Source organism: Danio aesculapii, chromosome 10 (assembly GCF_903798145.1).
Source record: "Danio aesculapii chromosome 10, fDanAes4.1, whole genome shotgun sequence".
Taxonomy (NCBI): Eukaryota; Metazoa; Chordata; class Actinopteri; order Cypriniformes; family Danionidae; genus Danio; species Danio aesculapii.
In genome coordinates, this window is record NC_079444.1 from 14,386,604 (window position 1) to 14,406,229 (window position 19,626).

The following is a 19,626-nucleotide window of genomic DNA, read 5'->3' on the forward strand; positions in this document are numbered from 1 at the left end:
CAGTCCAAAGACATGCACTATACAGTTAAAGTCAGAATTATTAGCCCCCTTTGAATTTTTTTTCCTTTTTTAAATATTTCCCAAATTATGTTTAACAGAGCAAGGAAATTTTTACAGTATGTCCGATAATATTTTTTCTTCCGGAGTAAGTCTTATTTGTTTTTTTTCGGCTAGAATAAAAGCAGTTTTAAATTTTTTAAAAGGTCAAAATTATTAGCCCCTTTAAGCTATATTTTTCTTTGATACAGAACAAACCATCGTTAAACAATAACTTGCCTAACTACCCTAACCTGCCTAGTTAACCTAATAACCTAGTTAAGCCTTAAAATGTCACTTTAAGCTGTATAGAAGTTTCTTGAAAAATATCTAGTCAAATATTATTTACTGTCATCATGGCAAAGATAAAATAAATCAGTTATTAGAAATGAGTTATTAAAACTATTATGTTTAGAAGTGTGTTGAAAAAAATCTTCTCTCCGTTAAACAAAAATTGGGAAAAAAAATAAACAGGGGGGGCTAATAATTCAGGGGGGCTAATAATTCTGACTTCAACTGTAGGTGAATTGGATAAAGTAAATTGGCCGTGGTGAATTTGAATGAGTGTGTATGAGTGTTTCCCAGTACTGGGTTGTGGCTGGAAGGGCATCTGCTGTGTAAAACATGCTGGAATAGTTGGCGGTTTATTCCGCTGTGGCAACTCCTAAATTAAGACTAACCTGAAAGAAAACGAATGAATGAAGACTACAGAGTTTCTTCTCTATACCTATCATTGCCTTTCATTTGTAAAAATGTCTTAGAATAAGATTTACTGTGAAAGTGCTGCACACTTACCTGTGGCAACAGTGGAGATTGTCGTCCAATCTGAGTCCACTGTCCATTTCGAACCCTGTACCCGCTTACAACTTTACCTGAAGGGCAAAGACAAACAAGAAGATTATCGAAACTTAAAAGGGAATTTGCAAAGCCTAAACTAAACAAGAATTCAGACAATGTAAATATTACTAAGGCATTTTTAAAAATGTATCTCACCAAGGCTGTGTGTGTGTGTCCTGAAGGCAAATGGATACATCGGGGAAGATGTGTAAGTGCAAGCAATGTCTGCATTGGTAACTGTGAACACCAAAAACATAATGTTATAACCAACACACCATATACCAAAACAAAACAAACAACAACAACAACAACGACAACAAAAAAAAAACTACAATGATTAAAAAGTGCTTTAAAGTATAATGTCTAATTTGACGTTATTTCATTAAAGATCGTAATAAAAGTGAAAGTAAACTTTACAATTTTTAAAAAATATTATCTGACAGTACAGTTTAAAAAAAAAACATACTTTAAGTTTTGAAATACATTACAAAATTATTATTAAAAGCTTGTTTCAAATTCAGAGAAAAATAGGCAAGTGTGACAATTCTGATTGAGATATATACAGTCCATGCAACCATTCCTAACAGGTCCTAAAAAAAGTTACACTGAGTGACGTTAATAAGTTACATGTACATATTATATTTGATTGAGGTTAGGATGTGGGTAAAGTTTAGAGTTAGTTACAGTACATGTAAGTATACATAATTCATTGTAACTGTTATAGTATTGTTATAGCAAGAAACATGTTTAACTACATCACCTTAAATTAAAGCGTTACCAAAAAGGCAACAGATTGTTGGAGAAGATTAAAGAATATTTTCCATTGTAAAGAATAATTTGTAGTGGCGAATGCATAAACAGTAAGATGTTCTTCATAAAACCAGTAAAGCCAATAAATAACCTTTTTTAAACATTTAAACAACCGATAAAAATATATTTTAATGCCATATCTAATCTAAAAATGAAACACATCAACTTGAAAAAATAGAGAACAAGGTTTGAATGTGTAAACAAGGTTTACCTTTTTTCCCGGGAGGAATCAGTGTATCCACAGACATCATCAGATACATGCCAGCAATAAAGGGCTGTCTGCACACAGAACACGAACACGAACACACAAGAACACGAACACACACGAACGCATGCACACACGCGCACACGCACACACACACACAAATAAAACATCAGAATGAATCTCTTACATATTTCATCAAATGTAACAGACAATATATATATAAATATATAGTTGAAGTCAGAATTATTAGCCCCCTAAATTATTAGCCCCCGTTTATTTTGTTCCCCAATTTCTGTTTAACAGAGATTTTTTTCAACACATTTCTAAACATAATAGTTTTAATAACTAATTTCTAATAACTGATTTATTTTATCTTTACCATGAAGACAGTAAATAATATTTGACCAGATAATTTTTTAAGACACTTCTATACAGCTTAAAGTGACATTTAAAGGCCTAACTAGGGTAATTAGGTTAACTAGACAGATTAGGGCAATTAGGCAAGTTATTATATAACAATGGTTTGTTTTGTAGACTATGGAAAAAAATATAGCTTAAAGGGGCTAATAATTTTGACCTTAAAATTGGTTTTTAAAATATTTAAAACTGCTTTTATTCTAGCCGAAATAAAACAAATAAGACTTTTTCCAGAAGAAAAAATATTATCAGACATACTGTGAAGATTTCCTTGTTCAGTTAAACATATTTTGGGAAATATTTAAAAATTAAACAAAATTTCAAAGGGGGGCTAATAATTCTGACTTCAACTGTGTATATATATATATATATATATATATATATATATATATATATATATATATATATATATATATATATATATATTAAAAAGAAACTAGTAACTATTTACTTGAGCAATTTTTCCATCAGAAACTTTTTTACTCTTACTCGAGTAACTTTTAAGATTGTTACTCGAGTAACTTTTGAGATTGTTAAAATTTCCGCAAGTACTTGTACTTTTACTTGAGTATAGATTTTGGATACTCTAACCATCTCTGGTTTTCGACTCCTGCCTGTCTGACCATTCCCTTAAATAAACTACATTTGGATCCAACCCCTGTCTTCACATCTCCCTCCATTCGCAGTAGTATGAACTAAGAATAAACAACAGCATTTATGATTATTAAAATCTAAAGTTGTGCTTGTTAAAATTAGCTAATACACTGTGAGATAACAAAAACAACGAATGAGTTTATTTTCATTAACCAAAGTTAACAAAGACGAATAAATACTGTGATGAATCTATTTGTTTGTGTTAGTAAACATATGAACTAATGGAACCTTGTTGTAAAATGGGACCCAGACATTGTAATGAAAACAACTTACGGTTTGGAAGTCATTCTTAAAGAGAGTCCTGAGCAGTCTCTATGATGATCTACAGTCGAGAGGAGATGAACACATTAGCCACAACATTTTCACTGCTATTTCAGACAAAAACACAACAGCTTTCAGTGGATCAAAGCATGCAGATCCAGATGTTTAGCTCTGGATCTGCGGTACATCAGTGTTTACTGTACCTCTAAAGTGGTTGACATCACCATAGTGAATTTGCAGCACAAAATAGTTAATTCTTGTGTCTCCTCCGACTTTAAAGCCAACATCTGAAAAAAAAAAACAATAAAATAAAAGAAAAAGACTATTAAAATGATATTATTAAAATGATATTTACACCTGTTATGATCATGCATTTACTGTTGTCTGATCACAAGTGGTCATTCAAGATCCTTCTGTTTTGAAATCTTGCATTTAGATTGTTTTGCTAGACTCATACATTAGCGCCCAGAGTAATGTAAGCAGTGTTGGTTAAAATTAAAATTGTATTTGTTAATTTTTTGTTTACAATATCTGACAAGTAATGAGCGCTTAAATGAGAAAATCAACGCAAATGTGCAAAAACTGGGGTGAGTGTCAGTTAAAGTGTCAGAGAGATGAAAAATTGTGTTTTCTACAGGTGGTTTGTCAAGCCCACTCACCTGTGTGAGGCACACTCAGAATTGCATAATGTTTTGAGATTGTCATGTGGTGTGGTTCAGGCTGGGAGTTAGAAATTCAGATAGCCAAAAAGGCATTTAAACAGATAGTTCAAGTTCTGACATCCTTTACTCATCGTCCACTTTTTTGGGACATCCGTCAGTTTTTCAGTCTTCCATTGAACGCAAAAAGATATTTTGAAAAGTTTTGAAAAGATGCATACATTGATTTCCATACTATGCATGTCAATAGCTGCTAGTTTCCAACATTAATCAGAATCTGTTGTTTTGTGTTGAACAGAAGAAAGAACCCTAATAAAGTTTAGAAAAAAAGGAATACGAGTTGGTGAAGTGGTGGAGCAGTAGGTAGTGCTGTCACCTCACAGCAAGAAGTTCGCTGGTTCGAGCCTCGGCTGGGTCAGTTAGCATTTCTTTGTGGAGTTTGCATGTTCTCCCCGCGTTCACGTGGGTTTCCTCCGGGTGCTCCGATTTCCCCCACAAGTCTAAAGACATGTGGCATAGGTGAATTGGGTAAGCTAAATTGCTAAATTGTTCGTAGTGTATGTGTGTGAATGAGTGTGAATAGATGTTTCCCAGTGGTGGGTTGTGGCTGGATAAGTTGGCGATTTATTCCACTGTGGCGACCTCAGATTAATAAAGGGAATAGGCCGAGAAGAAAATGAATGAATGAATGAATGAATAAATGCTGAGGTAATTTTCATTTTGGGTGAACCATCTCTTTCATACTAGGTGCAAATAGGTGATGAGGAAAAAGCGAGTACCTTTGGGTAGTTTGGTTGGAGGAGCGTTTCTGGCCCAGGCATACATGATCTTGGCCTGATCCCGACAGGTCCCCAGCTCTTTCCCGCAATCCCTGAGCACACAAACAGAAACAAATATATCAGAAATGGTCCTCCAGATCTACATCCAAATGTACTTTTGGGTTGTTCTTAGTTTTGTTTTCCTTTTTTGTGTCCTGTTTCATGTGTACTGCCCATCCACCTATTTTTATGCTTTTTTGGAATATCGCATGAAAAATGCTCAATGGAAACACCAAGACGTGCATCAATTTTGTAAATGACTGACTTAGACAAACTTTTTACTCAATAAGAATAAATGCGCATAAACTACGATGGAAACACATTTACTAAATAAATTCCAGCATGCAAATCAAAAAAGGCATCTGATTATGTTATGAGATCATGTGATAACAAAAAAGGGTGTGATGAGACTGCATTTATTGACAAACCAGCAGACAGATCACACTGTAAAAGATCTAAAATGTTGTTTCAAGGAAATCAATTCTATATTATATTACGTTTTGTTTTTGTTTTATTTGTTTTGCTTTTATAATTTCAGTTATGTAATATAATCATCTTAGTTATTCATTTAGTCATCAATTATTTGATTTATATTTTTAATTCATTTATGTTTATCATTCATTCTATTATTTATTTATTGATTTGATTTCATTATTTTATATATTTCTTATTACTTGTTCTGCTTTTAGTGCTTTCCCCCCATTGTTTAGTCTTATAGTGATGGTGTTTCATGAAATGTTCCTCTCCACTGATATGAGAGTATGTCTTTAAGTCAAGGTCTTGTGGCCTGATGTATAATAACATTTGTTATATTTGTGCTGCTCAGACATGTATGAGAGCGCACCGGAATACATGCAACTAAGATTACTTCGTCTCCTGCTTCTGCTTTTTGGCTTACTTCCAGTCAACTCCTGTATTAATAGTAGACTGTTAATTCAGTTGAATACTGGTTAACAGGTTTGGGCATTGGCAACTCTGCTGACATGTTGTCCAGAAACTGACATTTCCTGACAGGATCTGGGGTCCAGGGCTGGATGTTATTTAGAGTGTGATCTAACACTACTTACAAAACATTTATTTGCAATATTGTAGCTACACAAAATAGACCTTTCTGCTAAATGTTAAACTGGCTATCAAATAACTATAATCAGATATAAAATGCCACGTTCTGATTCAACAAGTCGAGATTTACAAAACAGGGCAAGTTAGTGTGAGACTGTAACTGCGCAATTGTGCAAAGGATGAAACAGAAATTAAAGAAAACACAAGCCCAGCAGCTAATTTATATTATGAAGAACATGATTTACCCATGGCTTCTACAGGTTTCATCAAGTAAAATTTAAGACTTTTAAAGACATTTTTTAAGACCATTTTAAGACCTTAATAAATTAACATTTCCGACTTAGACAAGACTAAACACCAAATATTTTTTTAATGGTTAAGTTAAAACCTTAAAAAAACATTAAAAACAAATGTTATTGTAAGGAAGATAATTAAATCATTATCATTAATAATTAAATAGAGTTAATAAACGTTTCTTAAAACTTTTATTGAAATATATTGAAATATATGGTGATTAAATGGGTGTTGGCCCGATTGAGTATAGCTTTACATGGACATTGGAAAATTAAGACCAAGCGACAACCTCCTGCTCTCCCTCGGGAAGCCAATACGGAAGTAGCTGAAACTGCAATTCATCGACTCGCCTTTGGGGGCTGGCTCCAGGAAATCCAGATGTTTTCTGACTGCATTGGTAAATTGGCCAATTTTACAGCTGGTAAAAATAGGTTTACATTTATAGTGGAACTTTTATTATGTAATCACTATATAATGTTATGTAATCACTATATAATCTGCCACTATTAAAATATAGATTACTATTAAAATACACTGTTAAAACTTTTAGAAATACCTATATTCAAGTGATGCAGAAGAGACATTCAAACATGCAGGGCCTTATAATTGAGGGCCTTACAATTGAAGCACAACAGGTCATGCGCCAAAGTGAGAACATTATGACAGAGCGTTTGCAATACATTTAGACAATGTATATATTGAACAAGACAAAAACAACCCTCGCCAAAATAGCATACATAAGGAGAATCATTTAGAAAGTATGGAAACAACATGATCATATGCAAACACATGATTGTAAGCACAGGCTATGTGAACTTTAAGATACGTAAAAACAGAAAAACATACAGCCATTAATTAAAAAGCTAGGATCCTATTGCAGCCGGGAATAGGGTGATGTTACATCATATCTCATGATACCTATGGATAAGAAACTGTATATAAACTGTGGGTTTTTGGAGATTGAGGGGAAGAGAGCTCGATCGACCATCTCTGCTGTAACAATAAACTGCTTCAACTTGAGAACTTCGAAGACCTCAGCCTCTTTTTTGAAACCTAGAAGATGTTTGTCAAGATCCAGCGCAACTTTCCGCTACAGAGCCCGGTACAAACGATGGTTTTGGTGCATATACCTAATATTACCCTTCATGACAACCCTTAATGGGGTGAATATTTTTAGAACTCATCCGTTTAAACTTTATTCAGTTTTATTAAGTCTGCACAATTAAGGGCGTGGCCACTTGAGTGACAGCTAGGTTTCGCTGCTCACTGTCTCGTCACCTCAGCTGATTCCAGCTGATTAGCCGCTGAACACTGCATATACATTGTATCTTTGTTTTGTTTTTTGTAGCTTTAAACGGTCAATTGCTTTTTGAAATTATTTCCTACAATTACCAGATAATACGGCATGCTGTGTGCACTTTATTGTGCTCACAAACCATTAACGTGGCCTCCATTTCTCAGGTGAGTGAAATTATAAACTTATATACCATACCTATAAATTTATTTGCTTTATTTAGGATAATTTATCATTTATAATTTTCTTTAGACCTGTAAAGCACTCCAGAATCTAACAGGTTGATTAGCCGTAGGCTCTAGAACAGTCATCTGAAACATTGTCATACAGTGTTATGCCTGGATTTTTATTAATAGCCTTGCATTTACTAACACAGACTATATTTTAAGTATTTGGATGTAATTCGTGTTTTCCTCCAGTAGAAAAACGTCATAAGAACAATGTTTAGTGGCTCAATGTATTATAACTGTTTTTAAAAGTCTAAACACTTTATTGATATAATATACAACCAAGCCCATGTAGTCAGAACACAAACGAATCGCAGGTAATGTAGTATTAAGCGTTTCTCCCAAAGTAAAGTCTGTGTAAGCAAAATGCTAGCAGGCCTTTGTAGCTCCGCATACGCTCTGCCTCTTTGCCCTTATTTGGTCACCCCTGGTGGGTGCGATGACGCGCGAACAAAATGATGACGGTTGGCCACGCCTACTTGTTGCTTCATTTGCGGTCTTCAGAAACCTATGGGTGACGTCATGGATACTACATCCATATCTTTTACAGTCTATGATTAAGACCAGTTTAAAATAATTCTTAAATATTTAAATATAATATAAATACCTACAACACAATATTTCAGTGGATTTAAGACTTTTTAAGACCTAAAATTTGTTTTTTGAAATTTAAGACATTTTAAGATCCCACAGACACACTGTTTACCAAATGTGGTACAAATTTAAAATAAGATGGCTTGGTAATCGATATCTAAGTGACAAAAATTCTACTACAAACTCTCTATTCTATTTGTTCCACAGCAACTACACTGTAAAAAAAGGTTGACTCAACTTATAATTGTAGGACAACTTGCTGCAGAGCTTTTTGAGTTGACTTAAAGTCAATCGCAGTACTTGCAACTCAAAAAAGCTGTGCAGCAAGTTGCCTAACAATTTTAAGTTGAGTCACATTCATGCACTTTAAAAAGCGATTACTTCAAAAAGGAAGTGCATCCATTGCCTTAAAAGTGACAAGTTGATTTTGCATAAATATGTTAAGTAATTCTGCTGAGTTACATTCACTTAATTTTTAACTTTTTTTTTTAAAGTAAAGTCAACTAATCACTTTTTACAGTGTTTAAAAAATTAAATGAGTTTACGTATGGCATCTTTGGCCATTTAATACAAGTAAATTGCCAACCACAAATCTTTGTAAATCACCTTTCATGAATCAACAAATGCATACACAATATGGTCAGCCACAAAAATGTGCCCACACTTATTCACCACTAATCTTTCACTTTGTGTCTTCAGTAAATCCTGACAGTTGCTTTTTAATGGCAAAAGCTGTGTTTTTTCTGTCATCTATCATACGTATGAGCATCAGTAGTGGAAAGTACTGGCAGTGAAAATAAAAGTCCCACTAATTATGGGACTTGATCCATACCAACTCACAAAATACACAGATCAAGCAAGCACATGCCCTAGAGAAAAAAAAAAAAAAAAACATTTACTGGCATTTATATTAATTTACCTCATGTGCAACAATAACAAAAAAATCACATAAAACAATATGACAAAACGTTATATGTGTAAAAAAAAAACTATAATATTATAATAATAATTTTTTACATTTTTTACACTTTCACAAGCACCAGTCCTAATGATAATGGCCAAAAATGATTTAATTTGAAAGATTGTTAATACTATAGTTTTTATGTAAAAAAACTACAGTGCATCTGGAAAGTATTCATAGCGCTTCACTTTTTCCACATTTTTGTATATTACAGCCTTATTCCAAAATGGATAAAATTCATTTATTTCCTCAAAATTCTACACACAATGCCCCATAAAGACAATGTGAAAAAAGATTTTTTGAAATTGTTGCAAATTTATTCAAAATAAAAACACTGAAAAAATAAATAAATAAATAAATAAATAAATCACATGTACAGAAGTATTCACAACCTTTGCTCAGTACTTTGTTGATGCACCTTTGGCAACAATTACAGCCTCAAGTCTTTTTGAATATGATGCCACAAGCTCACCTGTCTTCGGGAATTTTTGCCCATTCCTCTTTTCAGGACATCTCAAGCTTTATTAGGTTAAATGGGAAGCGACGATGTACAGCCATTTTCAGATATCTCCAGAGATGTTCAATAGGATTTAGGTCTGGGCTCTGGCTGGGCCACACAGGAACATTCACATAGTTGTTGTGAAGCTGCTTCATTGGTATTTTGGCGGTGTGCTTTGGGTCATTGTCCTGCTGAAAAATTAACCATCGCCCCAGTCTGAGGTCAAGAGCACTCTGAATCAGGTTTTCATTAAGGATGTTTCTGTACATTGATGCATTCAACTTTCCCTCTATCCTGACTAGTCTTCCAGTTCCTGCTGCTGAAAAACATCCCCACAGCGTGATGCTGCCACCACCATGCTTCACTGTAGGGGTGGTATTAGCCTGATGATAAGTGGTGCCTGGTTTTCTCCAAATGTAACACCTGGCGTTCACTTCATTTAGTTCAATTTTCACCAGAGAATTTGGTTTCTTATGGTCTGAGAGTCCTTCAGATGCCTTTTGGCAAATTCCAGGTGGGGAGTGGCTTCTGTCTGGACCCTCTGTCACACAGACCTGATTGGTGGATTGCTGCACAGCTGATTGTGCTTCTGTAAGATTCTCCTCTCTCCACAGAAGAATGCTGGAGTTCAGACAGAGTGACCATCAGGTTATTGATCACCTCCCTGACTAAGGCCCTTCTCCCCCGATCACTCAGCTTAGATGACCGGCCAGCTCTAGGAAGAATCCTGGTGGTTCCAAACATCTTCCACTTACAAAGATGTCACTGTGCTCACTGGAACTTTAAGAGAAGCAGAAGTTTTTCTCTAACCTTCCCCAGCCTTGTGCCTCGAGACAATCCTGTCTCAGAGGTCTATAGACAATTCCTTTGTCTTTATTCTTGGTTTGTGCTTTAACATGCACTGTCAAACCCGGGACCTTATATAGACAGGTGTATGCCTTTTCAAATCATGTTCAATCAACTGAATTTACCACAGTTGAACTCCAATTAAGCTCCTAAAACATCTCAAGAATGATCAGTGGAAACAGAATGTAACTGAGCTCTATTTAGAGCTTCACGTCAAAGGCTGTGAATACTGATGTACTTGTGATTCTACAGCTTTTATATTTTTTTATAAATTTGCAACAATTTCAAAAATTCTTTTTTCACATTGTCATTATGGGGTATTGTGTGTAGAATTTTGAGGAAATAAATGAATTTAATCCATTTTGGAATAAGGCTGTAACATAAAAAAATGTGGAAAAAGTGAAGCGCTATGAATACTTTCCGGATGCACTATATTTTCCATCAAAAGCTGCTTTACTGATTAAAAAACAAAGCTGATAACAAAGAATGTATAACTTCTATTATTTAAAATGGCATTAAATATATGCGTTTCATGTGGGACATGTTTACTGAAATTATGTAACCTTTTTTGTATCTAACAAAAAATAGATGTATGAAAGAAGATACCATTTTCCATTAACAGTTAAAATAATCCAAACAATTGAAAATTAAAATGACAAAAAAGTCCATGAGGATTAATCCACATTGAGAATATGTACGTATTTAATGCAGTTTAAAAAAAAATATATATATATATGTATCACACCCAAAACAAATCTGTAGAAACTTGCTGAAACTCACTTTTTTCCTCATCTTACATTTCAGACTTGTTATTATCCAAACATATTCTCCTCACATAAAGAACCCAACAGCCCATCATTCCACAGTCCTGGTGCTGCAAAATGACAATTTATTTTTTGCACATTTGCTATAATTATCCTATTTTCACACTGATCCAAAATGCTTCTGAAGCCTCACATCACACACTGCAGTCTCTCAATGATGAATTTTTGATGAAGTCCTGAGTGACATTAAAAACAGAAGCTTCTGGATATGGCAAAATACATGGTGTAGAGTGAAGACGACAGATGAGGAAAGAAGACTGTGAAAAATCTTCTTTTTAAAAAAGTGCTTATTTGAAAGCTTTATATAGCATTGACATGTATTCGGTTTATTTATTAGCTTGTAATATGGCCGACATTTTCTTACATAGTTATTGTTTTTATCTAAACTCAAGCCCATGGAAACAAGAATGAGAGCCACTCCCTTTCTCTTTAGGTCATCTCAGATGCCGTTGTCAAGGTGCAAACGGTTGCTGTGGCAACAGGCAGGTTTATTAATTTTTGCTCTCTTTCTATGGGGAAGCTGCAGTTGTGACACATAGATCATTTGGGAGTTATGTTATTTTTGAAAAGGGATCATTTTCTTTATGTTTCTCTCACCAAGCCAAAATGGAACCTTTAAGTCATTCCCAAAGTCGTTAAAATACAAAATGAAATCATAACTAACCATATGATTTTGTTAGCTCACATTGCCAGATTTGTGGTGAAAAATTCATCTGTGCCTGTAATTCTGAAATAAAAAATAGTTTGCTCTTGTAATCTAAAATTAAAATCTGAAAATGAACTCCCTGTTTTTTTTTTTCAGTTAAATTCCCAGATTAGGCGAAGAGCTTAGAATCATCAAGAGGCGACACTCAATAGAACATTTCATCGCAACAGCAGCGCCCAGCAACAGCCCTGCGATTCCACCATTTTGGAGTGAAAGCGATTGGCCGTCCATTGGATCTTATTGCAGTCACGATGGCAAGCAGCTACTTTGTTTTTTATTTATTTATTTTTTTTAAATCGCATTAAAGCTGAAATACAACCTGAAAGACGACAATACAACACTTACCATCACAACTGGTGATCATCAGCAATAGTTTATTTTACAGACTTTGTTTTCTTTGAACTTTCACTTTTAGGTGAAATTACTTTAATAGGTTACCTAATGGCATAATATATATTAAATGAAATGTTAAATTAAATTAACATGATTTTCAAAATGCCATGTTGATAACAGGCTGACAGTACACTTTTTGTTGCAGTATTATATGTTATAGTATATAGTATTTTTACAGTGTTGTCTGTTAAAAAAAGACTAATACAGTTATCTAAAAAGCCACTTTCTCCAAAATGATTGAATTCTGAAAAAGTCACCAAATATACACACACAAAACTATGTTAACATATTATATTATTATAAATAAGTATTATTATAAAATCATGGAAGACATATAAACTAGATAAAGTAGGATTTGATGTGGGGTATATTTAGTTTTGCATCACCCTAATTTAAGTAAAACTAAAAAAATGTAATGCAAGTTATTTTGTTAACCTTACTTTTATGTCATAAGTTAAACATATATTATATTAAACTATATTAGTCTTGTCAACATTTTGGAAATAGTTTTTAAAAAAATGTAATGCGGACCGGAACTTTGAAGCATTCTGCTTACGTATACATGCTTTGACATGATGGGGAATTTTGCGTTCTATGAAAAATTTCTATTGTGAGGAAAAAAATTAATATGGAGGTGAATGGTTAGTGGTTTCCAACATTTTTCAAAACATCTTCTTTTGGTTTGGAAAAAAAGGTAGAGTAAATGATGACCGAATTTTCATTTGTGGGTTAACTGTTCCTTTAATGATCCATTTGCACAACTTATATTTCAAATTGTATGACACATTGAAAACATTCTCTTAAAGTTTACTTTTTAACCGTAAAAACGGTAAAATGGTAATATATGTATGCTATATGTAAAATATATGGGTCTGAAAACTGTTGTTTCTTGTAGTAGTAATGCAAGAAGTACTACAAACACTCTATTAAGTAGTAGTAATGCAAAAATAAGATTTTCTTTTTACCGAACGCTCCTACAGTCTCACACCCATTTGTAATTGGTTTGGAAAAACAGGTTCTGTAATCTCAGCTGAAACTCACACTCAGTTAAAGCAAACAAAGATCAATGTTTCTGTGTGTCGCAAGGTCACAGTGTGCGCAATCTTCAGCAATCCAACATGAGTTTATTAATGGCTGACTATCAAACTGACTAAAATATTAAGTTAAACTTAGTATGACTTAAAATAAATTCTTGAAACCTGATTAACTAATTCAACCATCACTGCAGCCCTCCACCAGTCGGGGCTTTATGTCAGATTGGCCAGACGGAAGCCTGTCCTTAGTGCAAGACACATAAAAGCCCACCTAAAGGACTTTAAGATGGTCCTAACAGTGAAGCAAGGTGGTGGCAGCATCATGCTGTGGGGGTGTTTTTCAGCTGCAGGAACAAGACGACAGGTTGCAATCGAGGGAAAGATGAATGCTGCTAAGTACAGGGATATCCTGGATGAAAATCTTGTCCAGAGTGCTCTGGACCTCAGACTGGGCCAAATGTTTACCTTCCAACAAGACAGTGACCCTAAGCACACAGCTAAAATAACGAAGGAGTGGCTTCACAACATCTCCGTGACTGTTCTTGAATGGCCCAGCCAGAGTCCTGACTTAAACCCAATTGAGCATGAGAAATGGCTGTCCACCAACATTTACCATCCAACCTGACCAAACTGAAAAGTTGTAAATCTTAACAGTATCCTTCACCATAAATTTTTTTTTCATTAAATGAACTATCAAATTAACTATTCTAGTCATCTCAACTTGCATCAATCGGACTGCTTAAAATATTAAGCTAAACTTTGCATAGCTTTAAAAAATTGTTGAAACTTGATTAAATAATAAGTTAAATCAACACAAAAATATTTGCTGTCTTGACTTGACAGTGTTAAGTTTTGTCTGCAAATAAAGCTGCTTATAAAAATATCAAAGGGAACTCACCAGTATCCTTGAGTGGCATAAGGGGTTTTGCAGCCATATAAAATCATGTGGTGGGCTGTGTCCATACTGGCATGGGGAACAAAGTCCACTGAGGAGAGAAGAGATGATTTTTAAGTTATTGCTGGTTATCTTATACGAGATGGTAGAATGAACATCTTTTATTCCGATAATGAAAATTCTTGATAAATTAATGTAATAGCATTTTTGCAAACAAACAATATTTGCGTTTCCATCACTGTTATAATTCGCATTTTAAAGTAACGAGTGATGGAATAACCAAATAAGAATAGAAAATCCCTTAATATTTAATATGCTAAATAAGGTTAAAGCAAATAATGAAAGATAAAAAATAATTGCTGAATAAAATCTGACTTAGTTAACAGCACACCCACGTGACTAATCAGCTCTCTATTATGCTGGTCTTGTGTTTACTATTGGATACCAGACAGAAATATTTAAACCGGCAGAAATGTTTAAAGTTATGTAAACTCAAAATAATCATTAATCAAGCAAAATTGAGCAATGAACTGGTGTGATTAAAATAATGACAGGATAAAGATCACTTAGAGCTTGAAACAGCTTTAAAGAGATTTTGAAACAGCAAGAAAATGCCAACAAATTAGCAAAAACAGTTGATTATATCAACTATATTATATCAAGATCTTGATTATATAACAAGATCTAGGAAATCTTGTTGAGTTCATTTGTTCCGTCCATGAAATGTTTATTAACAAGTTAAAACAAGAACACACTGGATAGACATTAGCACTGGCTTCATGCTAAAATTGTAGCTGTAATGAATAAAAGCTGCAATATTTATTTCATTTAGTACTTTAAAACTTCTCATTTTAATGGAATCTATTGTATAGAGTGTTGTATAAGGGGCCATTCAAATATCAGGCTCTATTTTTAAAGATCTAGGCGCAAAGTCCAAAGCGCAGTGTGCAGAAGTATTAAGGCCATGATCAAATCCACTTTTGTTATTTTAAGGACGGAAAAATTTGCTCTGTGCCGCGGCACATGGTCTAACAGGATTGAGCTTTTTCTTTTAATGAGTTCTGGGTGTGTTTTGAGAATAAACCAATCAGAGTCTCATCTGCCATTCCCTTTAACGGTCAGTGGCGCATTTGCTATTTACATAGTGGACTTTGTAAGTGGAAAAACAGAACGCTTTTCAGTTTTTCAGATGCTCTGTTTAACTGAAAACAGTTAAACAGAGCATCTGCACAAGGATAAAAAATGAGCCTCCTCCAATCAGCCTTTACTTTCACTTTCTCTCTATCATGGATAAGGAAACGTGTTGTACGACAGACATTAGCCTACATAATTAATTTAGATTGTTAAGCGCAAAGATTTGTTTCAAAACTATTTCTAAATTCAGTTCTAATTTCCAGCAAATGAATAAATGAACAAGAATAACGAAGTGTGGTCAAACAACTGAGTTATATCCAAACACACATGCTTTTCTTATGCCCCATATGGTCCAAAACCTGACAGGTGGACAGATGTAAGCTTGTTTTTAATAAAACAAATATCATATTTATATAAATAATACTGTTAATAATAATAACATTATACAAAAACAAGTTGTCGTGAATAAACTGACCCCCACCCCCCCCACCCCCCCCCACCCCCCATTTCATTTGTAAAGATATTTGTGTATTGCTGTACATCCTGTGTGTTTTAAGAAATGTGTAAGCAAGGCACACAACTAACACGCTCTGCACTGGACTTTAGACCTGCTTTCAGCTGGTCTATTGCACAGTCTATTTTAGTTCCTCAAAACAGCAATGCACCAACAATGCGCCTTAACACACCTCTTTTCTAGACCGAAACACACATGAGTCCATAAAGTGGCGCAAATGGATTTGCTATTTAAACAATGTGGCAGAAAATGGGAAAATTAAGGTTGCGTTGGTCTGTAAATAATAACACGTTGTGGAAACACGTCTTGCGCCTTTTTGCGCCGGGTGTATTATAGGGCCCATCGTGTCTAAAGCTGTGTGGAAAATGTTAAGGCACTCATGAGATTGTGTGGCATCTGTCATTGTTTAGCAACCATCAGCTGAACCCTCTGAAGAACCACCACTGACAAACCCTTGCTGTAGATCTGAGTTTTATTTAGAGAAAATTAAATTAAAGCACAACAATGTTTGTGCAACTGTCTGTCATGAATAGTCTACCTTTTTTTCTGAAACTGAAAACTGGACTGCCACAGTTTCAAGTTAATAGAACTTCTATGCTAAGCTGCTTTGACAATCTACATTGTAAAAGCGCTATAGAAATAAAGATTAATTAAATTGAATTGAATAATCCATACAAAGTGTGAAGTTGAATGGTTGGTTCTTGTCACGACATGCAGTGTGCTTGTTTTCTCTCAACTTTTATTTATATGTTGCTATTTAATTATTACCAAACTTCCAACTACATACAGTGGGTACGGAAAGTATTCAAACCCCCTTAAATTGTTATTTTGCAGCCATTCACTAAATCATTTAAGTTCTTTTTTCCTCATTACACCCCATATTGACAGAGAAAAACAGAATTGTTGAAATTGCAGTTTTAATAAAAAGAAAAACTGAAATATCACGTGGTCCTAAGTATTCAGACCCGTTGTTGTAACACTTATATATTTAACTCAGGTGCTGTCCAATTTTTCTGATCACGCTTGAGATGGTTCTACACCTTCATTTGAGTCTAGCTGTGTTTGTTTATACTTATTGGGCTTTATTAGGAAAGCCACACACCTGTCAATATAATACCTTACCATAGATATTTACATTAGACTACTCTGTTGTTGTCTATTGGCAGGAATGCGTCAATAGAGCCGCCATTTTAGTACAGGGTAGCGCTCCTTTGAAATGAATGCAGGACCAAGGTGCAGGGGCGGACTGTGGCCATCCAGAGCCAGAGATATACACATATATGCATATATCTATGATTGGGAGTTTTCCCGGTGGTCATTATGCAATTTTTTTTTTTATTACGAAAATGATAGTTGTACATCACTTTTCTACATGGATGGATAAGTGATCGCACGGGCAATCCAGACAAAGAGCGAGTGTTTGTGTGCATGGAAATGTACTATCCACCCTCCCTGTTAAATTTGATTAAATCTGTGTCCTGAAACACACCCACTCTCCTGCTTTCACTTCTCATTCTAATGGAAGAGCGATTCAATTGTGAATGAATCCTCGTTATGAACGACTCGTTCACTTAACCGACAATAATAGAATAGAGTTTAAAGTTTTTTTGCACCGCAGCATCTTGTTGTCATATTTCAGTTACATTGTTTGCTTATGCTTTGTTTTCTTTGTTTGCTTGTTACTACACTTGTACACAGCAGTGAAATCCAGCATCTTCACGTTGGCACACTATCTTCTTGACTAGTGCGGTTTATTGACATTTGTCCTGGGAGCACTGTACAAATGTGGCGGCGCTATTGACACACTGCAAGGTATTGTAAGGTATATATTATGATACCTTACAGCTCACAATGCATGTCAGAACAAATGAGAATCATGAGGTCAAAGGAACTTCAGACTGGGCTGAAGGATTACCTTACAACAAGACAATGACCCTAAGTACACAGCCAAAATAAGGAAGGAGTGGCTTCACAACAATTCTGTGATGATTCTTGAATGGCCCAGCCAGAGCCCTGACTTAAACCCAATTAAGCATCTCAGGAAAGACCTAAAAATGGCTGTCCACCAACGTTTACCATCCAACCTGACAGAACTGGAGATGATCTGCAAGGTGGAATGGCAAAGGATCCCCAAATGCAGGTGTGAAAAACTTGTTGCATCTTTCCAAAAAAGGCTCATGCTGTATTAGATCAAAAGAGTGCTTCAACTTAACAGCAAATGGTCTGAATTCTTAAGACCATGTGATATTTCTGTTTTTCTTTTTTAGTAAATATGCAAAAATATCAACAGTTCTGTGTTTTTCTGTCAATACGGAGTGCTGTGTGTACATTAATGAGGAAAAAAAAATTACGTGAATGATTTTAGCAAATGGCTGCAATATAACAATGAGTGAAAAATGTAAGGGGGTCTAAATACGTTCCATACCCACTGTATATTCAATGTCAGGATGTTTGCTAATCGTATACCACTACTCAGGTATTTAAAACTTCATTTAATCTAAAATTGAAGAACAAAAGCAGCTCTGCCATGTGTATATCTGGGCCTCTGAAAAGATTTTGCTCATTAACTGATGGCCAATTTCATAAAAATGAAAGAGTAAATAATATGTAATTAAGTGAAATTTTGAACAATAATGGTTTTTAATAATCTCACTTCACTTCTTTTACAGTGAAGCTTTGCGTGAAACATCTGTGAAGTGTCTGAAAGGGTGAATGCTGATTGCCTTTGTGAGCATTAATATGCTGCCCACACCGAAATGATAGATATCTACAGACAAGGCCTCTATCTCCGTCTGTTATAGCTATAAATAATGGATGGGATGCTTGATTGATGGCAGTAGCAAGACAAACATAATGTATCTCTCAGATACATGCATAAGTGTGGGTGGGCCTGTTATTCTGCAAACCAGTGTGTGTTTTCTCCAACCATCACTGCAGTGTAACACAATACACTTGCGGAAATGTACAAATTCAAAGCAAGTCATTTGGACACAGACATTTTGCAGTTTCGGCAAGTTAATAGGGTACATGCAGAGCTAGTGCTTCTTCCTATAATGATAAACTTCCAGTGAACGGTTAATGTGACTTTATTCCATTTTATACGGTTCCTTTTACAGTATTGATGTTGTAATGTAATTGAAATATAATCAGTTAAATAGACTTTGGCATTCATCTAGTTGCTCAAGTGTAAAACGAGACAAAAAGCTGTTTACTCACACGCGCCCGTCAGAATGGGCAGGCCAGCGCAGAAGTTCCATTTTATATATACTGGGGTAAAATAAATGATCATATTTTAAAGACATGGTGGGGGTAAATGTAATTTAATGCAGTGCTTCTTGTACAATCTGTGATATGACTTTATATCGGATATCACTCAGCCAGTGGAGATCGCAGATTTTTAAAGAAAACAGACCTTAAATGCGCCGATTTTGCAATGGCATACAGTTCACCGGAAGCCCTTAACCCAGATTACTGACAAATTAAAAGTCCTTTAGCATACTTCGGCATATACACTATTTACACGACACACTGTGCACAAATCCTGCTGCATTTCATAATGGATATCTCGGAAAGCAATTATAAAACGCAGCTTAAAATAGAGTGAGATGCTGATTCAGAAACCAGTTCATTCAATGAGTGACTTGTCTGATTC

General features: G+C 34.8%; 1 protein-coding gene across 4 annotated transcripts in view; it reads right to left on the minus strand.

Annotated features, from left to right (window-relative positions):
* pam (peptidylglycine alpha-amidating monooxygenase) overlaps positions 1-19,626 on the minus strand; it is a 115,658-nt gene that overhangs the window by 59,906 nt on the left and 36,126 nt on the right. For all 4 annotated transcript variants that reach the window (XM_056466391.1, XM_056466388.1, XM_056466389.1 and 1 more), the window contains 7 exons: positions 14,330-14,417; positions 4,659-4,750; positions 3,424-3,507; positions 3,233-3,281; positions 1,895-1,962; positions 1,030-1,110; positions 832-908 (listed from right to left, as the gene is read on the minus strand). In XM_056466391.1, coding sequence (XP_056322366.1) covers positions 832-908; positions 1,030-1,110; positions 1,895-1,962; positions 3,233-3,281; positions 3,424-3,507; positions 4,659-4,750; positions 14,330-14,417 — 539 coding nt within the window. The remainder of the gene's footprint in view (positions 1-831; positions 909-1,029; positions 1,111-1,894; positions 1,963-3,232; positions 3,282-3,423; positions 3,508-4,658; positions 4,751-14,329; positions 14,418-19,626) is intronic.